Source organism: Emydura macquarii, unplaced genomic scaffold, assembly GCF_026122565.2.
Source record: "Emydura macquarii macquarii isolate MOO-44397 ecotype Brisbane River unplaced genomic scaffold, CSIRO-AGI_Emac_v2 contig_1253, whole genome shotgun sequence".
Taxonomy (NCBI): domain Eukaryota; kingdom Metazoa; phylum Chordata; order Testudines; family Chelidae; genus Emydura; species Emydura macquarii.
The window spans coordinates 42924630-42937992 of record NW_027131390.1 but is presented as its reverse complement, the minus strand read 5'-3'; the positions used below and the strand labels follow the sequence as shown (position 1 = coordinate 42937992).

Sequence of the window (13363 nt, the reverse complement as noted above, 5' to 3'; positions counted from 1 at the left end):
CTAAAGAATTAAAAGCAACAATCATATTCACATTGTTGCCTGTGAGCAGCTGTGTCTGATTGTATGTATGCTCCTGGACACAAGATATCAAAGCTATTGAGTGGAAGCTAAGAGGTTTCACCTTTGTCCCTTGTAGCTTTAAAATTCTATCCTCAAATCTGCTGTATGAAGTGTCAGCATGAGAAAATCCAGCTTCCAAAGCCAGTATGGTAGCCCATATATTAATGAGAGATTTTTGTGTTACGCGGAACAGTAGTTTGCTGTGTTGCTGATAATGATATTGGTCTTTTGTCATGCCTCTCAGATTCCAGATCTGCCAGTGTACAAGTTGACACAAGCTATTGAAATGTGTAACAAATTACCAAGTTATTGGACACCTGTGTCTTGGTGTGCATTTGTGTTATAAGTGACACAATGATTTTTACTATAAGACCTGATTTTGAAGTTATTTCCATCACTCTGACTCGACTCAAACCAGGTTTGCTGTCTATTACTGATCAGGGGAATGAGAAAAAGGAATGAGAAAATAGTAAAGATTGACATCCTGTGCTAAAGTGAAATGATACAAATAATTGGCAGTATAAACCCAGAATGGAATTTTATATTAGGATTATGACGAGCATCTGTATCTCTTCAATATTCAATTGTATTTCCTTTTCCATTTCTCTCTCTTTCCTTGCCTTCAGTCACCTAATTCACCTAGTTGAAAGCCAGTTGATCTGTGTGAAACAGTCCTAACATCCCTTGCTCCTTTACGGAGCAAACACATGACAATTGCTAAATTTCCTGTTATCACACTTATCCTGCACTGTTTTTACTGACTTTTAGCTTTTGACTTAATTAACAGCTATCAAACTGCCATCTTGCTTTGCAAATACTTTTTAAAAAATACATTGTTTTCTTCATTCATAGCAGACTTTTTAAATTTATATTTGTTCAATTTTGTGTGCATGTCAAATGAGTGGAATCTGTTGAATAGATTCATGATTATCATTTTTAGATGAGTTGCTTTATCCTCCCGCTACAAACAATTAAAAAGTAATGGCATAGGAAGCTGAAGACAACACATTTACATCTGTCAGTTTAAAATATTACTTTGTCACTAGGATATTAATTTTTGTATATCTGGTGGTCTTTATTAACAACTTGAGCTCTTACATCTCTCATGGGATTGGGTGACAAATGGAATATAATTTAAGAAAAAAGATAAAACTTCCTAATATAGTGAAAGTGACATATTAACAGTGATACTTCTGCATTACAGTATCTTAATTTTAACTGAAATGAGATCTGATTTCACGTCACTTGTGGTGTGCAGAAATGCAAAAATCCAACCATTGTAAGTATTTTGCCCAAACATCATCTGATCCTGTTGGCCAAATGTTCATGGTTTACTTGGCAAAATGGAAAATAATTCACGATACTCATCTTGCAAGGTTCTGCTGAGCTGTTACTGACTTCAATGGGATCCTGGGCACCTTCCATGTGGCATTCAGTCCTAGTGATGTCACTGGGGTAATCAGTAGTGTCAAGGACATGAAGGAGATTTAAAACTCAAATCTGCGTAAACCTTTTGTATACTAAAGTTAGAAGACGATATTGTGATTCAGTTGCTGTTATATCAAAATGTAAAGAAGGGTTATGGAAGAAAATGAGTATTTGAGAAAATATTCAGGGCTTTGCTAAGAGATAGCAATGATATTTTATGGACCATGTCAGTCCTTGGCAGAAAGGTCTCTAATTCTATATGATAGATGAAAAATTGAGAGCAATATTGGATTAACTAGTTTCTGTAGGTAGTTTCTCTGTTTATAGTTTTTAAAAAATCAGCCCCCCAATACCCTTCCCCTTACTTCCATCTCCAGTTCTTATTGTGGATATCCCCAGACATGTTACCCCAAAATTGCTGTAATAATGGTAAATAGAACTTGTCCAATAATAGCTGCTTAGAGCAGTAATTGCTACAATTGTTTCAGTTGAGTTCTGAATGCTGCTGGGATACACTGGATTTTTATAATAGCCTAAATTCAACTCAATTGCATGTGCAGTTGGTATTTCTTCTTGGTAGCAGTTATAAATCACATTGTGTGTAGAATGCTTTCTTTCTGTTAAATTTCTTCCCTTTTGGGTGCACGGTGCATCTTCCAGCTCTCTGGGCTAATTAAAATGCTATTACGGTACATGCGGGGCTACAATAGAGTCCAGAGTGAGTTCCAAAAACAGACTGAGTGCAGCCAAATGAGAGTGGAAACATGCATGGAGTACTTTCTCATAGGTTTAAGGAAAATTCATGCATGTGTTGCTTTTAATTGCTTTTTGACTTGTACAGGCTTTTTCCATCTTGTAAACATCAAGTGAATAGGCAGATAAATAATACATTCACATAAGTTATTCTTCTCATTACTGATATAATTTTAACTTAGTGTTATATTTCTTAGTTACCTTGTATGACAGCAATTTGTAATTCAGGAAATTGTAGTGGACCACATTTAATTTGCAGGCACACGTTAGATATATGCCGGTCTTTATTCCTCACACACATCCCAGTTCAGCATTCTTTCATTCCAATAATATCATTGACGGGGACACTGTCTCATTAAATGTTAGGAAGATAAAAACCAACAAAATCATCCCCGAACTGACCTTTTTTCCACAAATAAAAAGCGTGGATACACTTGTGCATTTTTAGTCAAGAACTTCCCCCTCCCTTTATAAATTCATGAACAGAGGTTATATGTGAACACAATGCCACCTTAACTACTGCATTATTGATCATTTTGGCCGATGGAATAAGGACAGGGGTGGGAAAGAAGCCCTGGCACTGGGAATTGCTGTAAGGAAGGAAGTGTAGAGGGCAGAAGAGTGAAAATACAAAGACAAGGGGCTGAGAAACAGAAAGTAGGGTTGGGAAGGAAGAGAGGGCAGAAATAATGTTGTCCCAAGGTGGAGGCGGGGACGTTTTCTCACTGAATGCTTAATAAACAGTAACTAAAATATAGTAACTATACGAAGGCGAGATTCTACACTTGAACTTTATACAAATATCCCATTCACATGAGCGGATATTCTGTTGTGGATTGGGAGCAGGAGTATGAGTACAAAGTTTATGCCCTGGCCCGTAGACCAGAACTAGTGGAATTCAGCCCTTTTTTCCAAATGTGTGACAAGTCTGCTTTAGGTGTAACCTGGTTTTGCTCCACAGGTGAGCAGCTGCATTCTCTATCAACTACGTTCTGAGTGGCCTAAAGTAGGCCCTTTCAGAGCATAACATTGTAATACAATCCAGCGATCACAAAGGCAGGAATAACTGACAAGGTCTACATCAGAGACTGTCACAACCCTTTTACTAGAAACCAGTGGGAGAGAGGGGAAGATGCTTCTAGTCACTTGTCAAGTGAGGATTTGGAAGCTATTAGACCTGAAAGAACCCCCTACATTGCAAACCTTTCAGACAAAGTCTAGTTAAAATCTTGTCCCCCATGTCCTCTGGATGCTGCTCTTAGGCGCTGAGCAGTGTCTGTTTTGTCTCAGCTGAGCTTCAGCTAGCTTGTCAACTAAGGCTTTTTCTTGGTTAGATACTGGGAAAGCAGAACTCCTCCCCAGTTGGGTTTGATGAAAGAGATGTAGATTTGTGTATCATTTGCATACCTATGGCAAAATAACCCCAAATGCCTCACCATGTGGTTGGTGGAATAGAATACCATAACTCCACATGAGTGTCATTTGGACTATTGATGATAGCCTCTTAGACGCTCTCTGAGAGCAGCACAGGATTGTTGAGGAGTGATCCAGTCTACAGGCAAGTAAACAAAACTGTTTATACAGTAGTATCGAAGGCTGCAGACAGATGAATAAAGCCATGTTCTCTTCATTGCGCTATGCTCAGCCCCAAAGCCAGATTGAAAGAGAACATCAGATTGTGTGGAATTGAGATGACAGTTTGCCTCAGTGCAATTTACTCAATAACTTGAGTTTAAAAAGGATAAAGAGAAAGGGGTGGTAATTGGCATGATCAATAGCCTCATAGGTCTAATGACTTGTCATTGGAAGGAAATTTGAAACTAGGCACCCCTCTAACAGGGGTTAACTATCTTAACCAACAGTGGGCTGGGTACGCTCTGCTCAGGTTATCCAGTCTGTCATGTAAGACATCACTTATTGCATCCCTTCCTCCTGTGTCCCCCAAGCTTTTCTGGGATATGTAAGTTTGCCATGAGATATGCTCTTCTGTGGCTCCTCCTCTTGGAGAACACAAAGGGAAAGAGAGCATGAAAAAAACTAGGGCAGTACAGGTGACTTGGTAAAACAGCCTGGAGAAATATCAAATCTTTTTTTCCTTCAATTAAAATTTGCCTTAATTAATCTGATTGTGTGTTTGTTTGGATGGCAGGGGAGAAAGGGTTAAAATTTCTTTAATGGAATTTTGGTAATGGAAACTAACTTTGTAATTTTTCAATCCAAAATATTTCCTATCCCTTAGTTTATTCGTGAATGTTGGCATAAAATACTGTGTAAAAGCATTTCTCTTGTATTGTAAAGGTCAGTTACACGTCATCAGAATTATGAACTGAATGTCTCAAGTAACCATGGTAAGAAGAGAACGCAGCTCAGCAGCAGAGAGAGCACTTTTCTTATTCGGACCTGAAGCAAATTTCCCTCAAGACTGCTAGCTCGTTGTCAGTGTGGTTGCACAACACATGTTGTACTGGCCGTTGTAATGCTTCTTTTCGTTTTAACACATTTTACAGTTTTTTCTCTAGTATACCTAGAGTGTGTACTCACAGCTCTAAGGTTGCCTAATTGGTCCTCTTGCAGCTGCCATTTTCCAGTTGCTCATAGCTTTCTCAAACTTTCACCATATTTACTGTTGGCAGAATGATGACTTGTTCTGGCCCTCTCCTCCCCTTCTTCTCCCCCCTCCCTTTATTTAAAGGGAAGTTTAAACTTTGCTCAGGTATGATTTTCTTTTTTGAGTGAAGACAAGCCAGGCAAATTTTCTGATCTTGTTTGAATAGCTGTAGCAGTCCAGAAGGAGGAGGAAGAATGTTGACATTTTGCAGGGAAGAGAGCTGTTAAACTGGATATGTGGCCTTTAGTTACCTGATGAAAATCTGCCTTGATTTGGCAGTTATAATGGTTTAAAAATCTCTTCTTTCAAGTATGCATGGTAACTTGTTTTTAATATTTTAAAATGTTGGTCTTCCAATATTTTAATAGGAATAGACATGGATGCGTAATAACATTGTGTGCAATTTTAATCTTCATAAAAAAATTGTGGAAACCCTAACCAACAGATCAGAGTAGCTTTCTTACTGGTTGTTAGATATTTTTCCTGAGCTGCTTTTTGGAAACTCCTAAGTATCTCTTTAAGGGAATGTAGTTGCTTTTTGGGAGGTGATACCTGACTTTTTTTTGTTCAGGTTTATGGCTATGGTTAACATGCTGTAGCTAAGTTACAGTGATACATGTTGACCAAGCTCCTTCACATGTACTTCTGATGTAACATGAAAGATTTTAATGTGTAATATTAATTCCTTCTGTAGCAAACGCATTGACAACATGAAGTATGATTAATTTTGAAAGAAAATGTTCTCAGATCCTGGATTGCTATTTGGTCCCAAAACGTAGGTTTCTATGATATCTTTCTTATTATTAAAGCTGATTTCTTCCAGGCAGACCAGATTTGGGCTTCTCCACTGATTTAAAATAGCGATTTTTAAAGTGTCCTGGCAACAGCTGAATTATTATGTTCAGCTGATCTTGTCAATTGTTGGGTTATGGCAGATGTGGAAAATAGGGATTTTTGCTTTGCCTGGCCTGTTCAAGTAATACCAATGCGAGGCAAAATCAGAATTGCAGATGAAAAAACTGACTTTGCCTTTTATGAGGAATTAATTACCTGGAAGGTACCTTACTCCTACAAAACAGTGAGCAGAAAATTAGTTAATATAAGGGATATCTTCCTTTGTTTTGGACTATCATTGACATAGTTTTAGTTAACATCCCATTACATGTTATCCATACTTTTGATGTTAAAATGGAATTGTGATGCTGAATTATAACTCATGGGAGATGATCATCCATTCTGACTGGGTTCTTTGTCTTCATCTTTCAAGCACAGAGGATCCTCTTCCCTCACCTCTCTGAGATTCTCAATGTTATGCTGGCAGGGAGCAGTGTTGAGTATTGCTAACTCATCCATCTCCCTTCCACTCAGAGAAGCAGACGCTTCTCTAGGAGTCTCCAGGCAGGAAGCTTGTAAAACAGACATGCTGTTGTCCTCTGGTCTGACATTTGTGTAGAAGATTCTGCAGTCTTCAGTTAGGTTTCATTCATTAAAACCCTTCAGTTTATATTTTAAAAACTGGGAAGTAAAGAGATTGATTCTAGAGGAAAGGGAGGGATCTCTATGCTTAGAAGATGGGAAGGAAATTCCCTGTTGTAACAGATCGTGACCACAGAGCAGCAGGTGCTCACATCACGGATGGTGAAGTTACAGGAAAGAAAGTACACTCTACCTTTTCTCAGCATGGTAATTACAAATTTTTGTCTATGCTAAACCTTTCAGCCAAGCATGTAAACGAAACATTTTATTGCTTAAGACTTATACAGAAATATCTATCTATTCATTTTAGGTGCCTGCCATAACTTATTATACAGTCCATAATAATTAAATTGCATTATTTCCATCCAGTGTAATTACCAACCAGCAAGCTAGGTAGACTTACCATTGGAACAACCCTTCCTGTTGAACAAATTTAATAACTGCTACATGTCTCCCCTTTAAAATGCTCAGTTAAAAAATAATTCCAGAATGTTTTGCGGGTGATCAAATAAGTAGTGGGTGATTGGAACAAAGAGGGAGAATGTTACTTCCCAGAATTAAAGTGGAGAGAATCTGGTGTATTCCCCAGGAGTCTATTTCAAGAATTAACATTAAAAAGGAGGGAAACAGAGCATCAAGAGAATAGATTTATGTATATATGTAGTATTTATTTCATGTGTTTATTGGAGTACTGGACTCTAGTGCTAGCTTTTATATTAGTTTTCTTTCAATAGGAGCAGCGAGAAAAGTAAAAGTGTAGTATAAGTTATTCAGTTTTAGATGTTTCAACTAAAAAAAAAAAGTCATGAGAATCCTATCTAGATACTGTAGAACAAATGAATTGAAATGCTTTTTTCCCTCATCATAGCATCACTTCAGTTATTTGTCACATTTGGTAACATTTGTTTCCTGTCAAGGCCTTGTTTTCTTTGGTGTGTTGGGGGCTCTGGGTGGGACCGGATTGAGTGAGGGGGCGGGGGGCAGAAGGAGGTACACGGGGAGGAAGTAGGATTTTTTTAAATCTCAAAAATGTCAAATTTAATTTTTTTTTTTCAATTGTTAAAGTGTTGATGAGCTCAGGATTGGTTTCTGAAACTGAGTTAGATATCAGTATGGTATGTTTCTGAAGCAAACATATGTTCTTCTAAGTGCTAGCAAACGTACAGCCCTCTCCATGAAAATTTATTGTAGTAACTCACTTCTTCCATGCTAAATACTGATTTCATAACTTAAAAAAACAAAACATCTGGCATACCCCGTAGTTTGTCTCCTTTGTCTTAAGATATCATTGTTTTAAGGAAGAGATTTAAAAAAAAATTTCTCTTGGTCTGAAACTGAGCACATTATTGATGCTGAATAAAAGAGAGTAACATGGTATGTGGGTTTTTTAAATTTTAAAAAATTCAATTTGGGCATTTTTCTTATTTAGATTTATAAAAAGATACTAGGAATATCCATCAAAAGTTAAAGGCACCCCTTCTAAAACTTAAAATTCACAATACTAAAAAATCCTAAATCCTTTAAGTCAGTAGCTAGAGTCCCCACAATTATAATCTGATCTGGCCCCAGACTGTAGCTATCTCAAGCCAGTAAATAACCGTGGCTAATTGTAATGTCATCCACTCTCCAAATACCCTATCTAAAGATCATGATGTCTCAAATACTAAAATTTTAGACCTCTGCAGAGTAAGGGGGTAGGAAGAAATTCTTCCATAGACAGGAGGTTTCTCACAGAGAACCTCTGCCACCAATATCCTCTTCTGTATTGAGGGGGTTCACCTTCCACATCTTGAATGTAGCACAGGAAGACGGAGGTCTTCACTCTGATAACCCACCAGCTCCCTGAATTCCACTGGAAGCCTGCAGAAATCTTGCCGAGTTTGAGTGTTCATACCACAAAGCTCTGCTTGAAACGTGGGGCTTCTGCTTCTGAATAACTTGTAGGTGTAGCCCTAAGTAGTATTACAATAGTCTAATGTTAGGGTGACTTTAGATAAGTGTACTAAGCTCCACATTCCAAACAAAGAGTTGCACTCTCCTTACTAAGCACAGGTGGGACAATGGGCTCTTTGCTATGTAATTTTTATTCTAATAAAACCATGAAGTTGGGAACCTGATTCACAAATGACTGTACACCATCAGTCTGTACACCACAAATGACTGTACACAATAAAGTTGATATACGTTTAGCCAGTTCTTCCATTTCCCCTCCAATTTAATATTAGCTATCTCTTTTCCAGATTTACCTTTCACAGAAACTAGCCCTCATCCGAACACCTATCTCCTATAGACAATGGTTCATCCATTCCACTGTGACTGTGGGATCATCCGTTATTTTAGTGGCTATTATATTTCCTTTAATAAAAAAAAAATCAAAACCAAACTAACTGGCATGTGTTGCAAGGGCAATATTTACTTCCATTTGAAAAGAAAAACTCATCACGACTCAGCTCAATGTTTTGACATATTTTGCCTGAGGTTTTACCAAACCCCAAGTGGTACTAAAAGAGACAAGTGATGCACACAACATAGAGTACTTTTAATTACATTTTGTCTTCAAACTGTTTGGAGTAGAGAAAATATGCAGAAAAGATGAGCAAGTGTTATTTTTGTAATGAAAAAACATTAACATGTAAATGATAAACTCCGTGCGGTCTTTTGATTTGACTGCGGGAGACAGGGTGCCTGCTCTGATGTTCCTAGAACAGTCTATGGCTTTAGTCACATGTATTGATGTTGGAAGGTAGAAAACAGCAAGATGCTGGAGAAGAATGAACAAAAAAAGGGATGGGGGTGAGTGTGGGACGTAGCAGCATGGCCAGCAAATAATTTTGGTGTTTGGTCTGTTTCATTTTTGAGCAAAAGTCAAGAAGTCTGGTGTGACACTGCACTAGTTGCTTGTAACAACGTCTGTTTCTACCTCAACTTGCTTGGCATAGAAGGTGTAGAGAAATGCTTTGACAAGATGGATTTCTGCATTTCATGCACAAAATAAGTTTGTTTTTTGAAGTGCCTTTTCTGAAATCCAAACCAGGGCCCATGATGCATGTCTGTGCATTTTCTTTACCATCTCTTCAGCATATTACAGCTATTTTTAGAAATTGCATCCCAGGTCTGCGTTTGTTAGCAGCTTCATCATACTGTCGTTAAATAGAAAAACAAATGGCTCTTTAATTGAGTGATAGGACTTATTTACTGTACCTTTTTAGTAATAAAATTGACAAGTAAGGTCTCCCTAATTACTAAATACAAACTAAAGTAGCACAGGCTAAAGTGTGTTTCTTATTTTCTGGTTTGATATACAGTGATTGTTATTCGGCTGACTTTAGAGCATCCTTGTTTAAAGTGATTTGAGATATTGGGGGATTTTGTTTTTACTTTTCATTTTTAATTGATTAGTGACCTGAAGCAGTTCTAGCCCATTAGGAATATTCCCCTCCTTCTCCTCCCCCCCTTCCCACCCCGCGACATAACACATACTAATAGGGGTGCCCTTGAGTTGCTTGGGGCCCTTATGCTTATGCCTAGCACCAGGTCTGTTGGTGACTTGGGTTAACTGAACTACTTTAGATATTCCACAAGCAGCTGATGTCAAATCCTTTTTGTGTTTTCCAGATGGACTTTCTGGCCGAGATCAGCCAGTAGAACTGCTAAATCCACCTAGAGTGAACCATATGCCCAGTTCTGGTAAGAAAAAAGATACTTTTCTGTCGAATGTTATTCTAGGAAGAAAGGCATGCAGAATATTGTTTGTCTTTCTATTGTAAAAGGGCAGGTTACAGCTGCACATTTATTGGATGATGTCTGTCAGAATGTACAAAATTCACTTTCTCAGGGTGAATGAAAATGTTGACAGAGTGAGTGTGCTTGGGGAGCTGCTGGCTCTTCTGGAGAAGTGAGAGGAACAGTCCAGGTGCTCCTGGGTTTTTGTTTAGGGGGTAGGGAGAAAGCAGTGTGTCTGGAGCTAGTGTCTAGATTATTCACAGAAAGGGAGAGGACAAAAAAGCAGAATAGCCTCTGAATTACTGGTCACATGCCTGTCACAACCTGTCAGTACCTCATCCAGTGCACTAAATTTCCCAATAACAATTCTGTGGGTGAAACTATACTAGCATTGCACTCCCGAAGGAACTCTCAGAAAAAATAATAATGCTAAATGCTACTGCTGCATTTTGCTGTAATGCTGGGAGTACCTTTCCCAGACCTGAAGAAGAGCTGTGTGTAGCTTGAAAGCTGGTCTCTCTCACCAGTAGAAGTTGGTCCAATAAAAGATGATCCTCCGCTGTCTTGTCTCACATATTCTGGGACTGACACAGCTATAACTACACTGCATGCAAATGACTTGGCAGTTCATACAATAGATGGAGAAATGCACGATGAAATATTCCAAAGGGCCTAAGTGATTTAGGAGCTTGTCTCAACTCCTGTTGTTTTCAGTGGAATTTAGGTGCCTAAGTGATGTAGGCACTTCTGAAAATGTTGCCTGTAGTCTCTAATATAGCTGCAGCCTGATCTGTGAGTAGTTTTGAAGGATGGCTTAGGAACATAATTCCATCTACGTTGTGTTTGGGTGATCACAATTAAAATTGTAACTCAAGTTACAACATGAGTCTTTTTTAAAACTACCATTTTTCAGGACCAAAATAACACAGTATGTGAATTTAGTGTGTCAGCTGTGCAGCAGCAGTTATTTAATAACATCATTTCCAAAGTTGTTCATATCATTGCTGATGTGACATATGATGTTGCTGCATTACAAGAAAGAAGTGTAAATGAAACAGTGGTGACTTCTGCTTCATTAGGAACAGCGAATGTGATGTTTCGGAAGAGGCTAAAATCTGTCAGGCACAGGTGATTTTCCAGTATCTAAGAGGGTGTTTATAAATAATGGAGAAAAGAGATTATTTTTAACTATTTTCAAAGTTGCGTGATAGTGTCCTTCAAGTATATCATTAAAATATATAAATCGAACATTTTCTTTGAGTCTTAGAGGTGGATTAGGTAACATTTTTCTGCAGTTCAGTCACTGACATTGCAAAACTCAAACACTTCCATATGTACCTGTTCAAATCTAATTTGTAGGATAATTATTTCTTCAAATATAACTTTCTTCCTGGCTAATGAAAGACTTAATGTGTAATGATTATTAAGAAAGGAATCATTTTCTTTTTGAAATTTCATTATTGGTAATTGATCTTGATGATTTAAAAAAAAAAAAAAGATATATAAATAAATTCAGCTGGAAATTTTTTTTAGTCTTCAAGCTGTGGAAGTCATTAATGTTGCAATAGTATTCAGATGACCGAAAAGATGTCTAAATCAGTAACAACTTTAGGAGAGACAAAAGATGCTATGTACTTGTGATGGGGACATTTTTTTCATGTAATATTTCTTTCCCTTTATTTCCATTTGCTGAATTTAGAAAAGTTAATAGGCAATTCTAAGGTCAAAAAACTTACTTTTGACCAAATGGATGAGGTTTTCAATCAGCATGAATCAAACAATCACAGCTTGAGAAATAGCTTTTTACATGTCTGTTTTAGCTCACAGGTATTCACTAGATGACAGTCTGCTTATTCAATGAACTAGGATCAATGGTGAGCATGTGAGGTTCTTCACCCAGAAAATTAGACTATGTATTAAAATGTGTGAGTTTGTATTAGTGTGTCTTTGTCTATGCCACTGGAATGAAAACAGCATTGAGGTTTTCATTGTAAAACCAGAATCTCCAACATTTTAATCAGAATTGATGCTTTATGTAAAATATATAGATAAGCCTCTTCAGAAAATAAATCAATTATTGTGTTTTGTAGAATGCCCTCATTGCATGTTTGATCAAATACTATAATGTCTACATTAAGTGTACTTCCACTTTAGCACTAGTATGAGTATGATTTCTTTAAAATAAAAAAAAAACTGTTTGATGCATCTTAGGCTGGAAACACTTATGGGAAGTAGTTTTCTTGTCAGTGTAAACTTTTTATTGTTGCTCATTTTGCTACAATTGAAAGTAATCTTAAGCAATTTCTCCACTATTGGAAGTGTGAAAACAACCTGATGTATATAATTTGCCAGGAAAATGTTAGAATGCACCATGGGAACATATTTGTTTTTGAACTCAAAAGTTTTTACTCTGAGTAGCAAAACTGTGCAAATTGGCACTAGTTGTCCCACAGCTGATCTATTATGCAAGTCATGACAGAATTATAGGGTTTAAAGGTGACTGGGCTATGTCCTTGTTGCATATTCCAGGACATTGAGTTTGTTTATTCGAGGAAAGTATTAACACGTTCTTTAAAAATATTTTGGCTGTGTTTTTATAGATAGATGAGGTTCAAGGATCAAAGCAATTACTTTGACATGTCATACCAACCACTGTAAAATAAAAGGTTAATGAGGGAGATGATATGCTGCTTATAAAGCAGGTATTGAGAGCAGCATTTAAGCATAGTTAAGGTACTATTTACTCTGTAATGTAGATGTCAGAGTGGAAAAGGTATATCAAGATGATTTTCAATAATAGCAACCTCTTCATCATACCACACTGGTCGATGGAGAATCTTGGTGGTTGTAGGGCTGTAGCAGAATTCAGAGATGGGAGGTTTCAGCATTTTCTCAATAGGCTAAACAGAGTCTGTTGCTGCCCAAAATGTAGAGTAATTCCCCCACCCAAATAGTGTTAGGGATTGATAATAAGCAAAAGAAAAAAGATTCTACTATTGTCTTAGAATCATAGAAGATTAGGGTTGGAAGGGACCTCTGGAGGTCATCTAGTCCAATCCCCTGCTCAAAGCAGGACCAACCCCAACTAGGTTGTCCCAGCCAGGGTTTGGGATGATCTAACAATTAGATCAATTGTTTAACATAGTTACTCAAGTGTACTTGTTAACTTTAGTGACTGTACTGTTACCTAGTGATAACTGTATAATTAGCCTATGTCTCTACTGCTGTTTGGGTTCTGTGGCACTTTTTGTGTCTCTAGGTTTGGTATGGTTAGGGATCTCATTTTTGGATGGTATTGCACACCATGGAAAAATG

At 37.5% G+C, this 13363-nt stretch overlaps 1 protein-coding gene across 3 annotated transcripts in view; it reads left to right on the top strand.

Moving 5' to 3' along the window:
- The window catches only part of HDAC4 (histone deacetylase 4), a 403085-nt gene that overhangs the window by 137117 nt on the left and 252605 nt on the right, over positions 1–13363 (top strand). For all 3 annotated transcript variants that reach the window (XM_067548627.1, XM_067548626.1, XM_067548628.1), the window contains exon 3: positions 9941–10012. In XM_067548627.1, coding sequence (XP_067404728.1) covers positions 9941–10012 — 72 coding nt within the window. The remainder of the gene's footprint in view (positions 1–9940; positions 10013–13363) is intronic.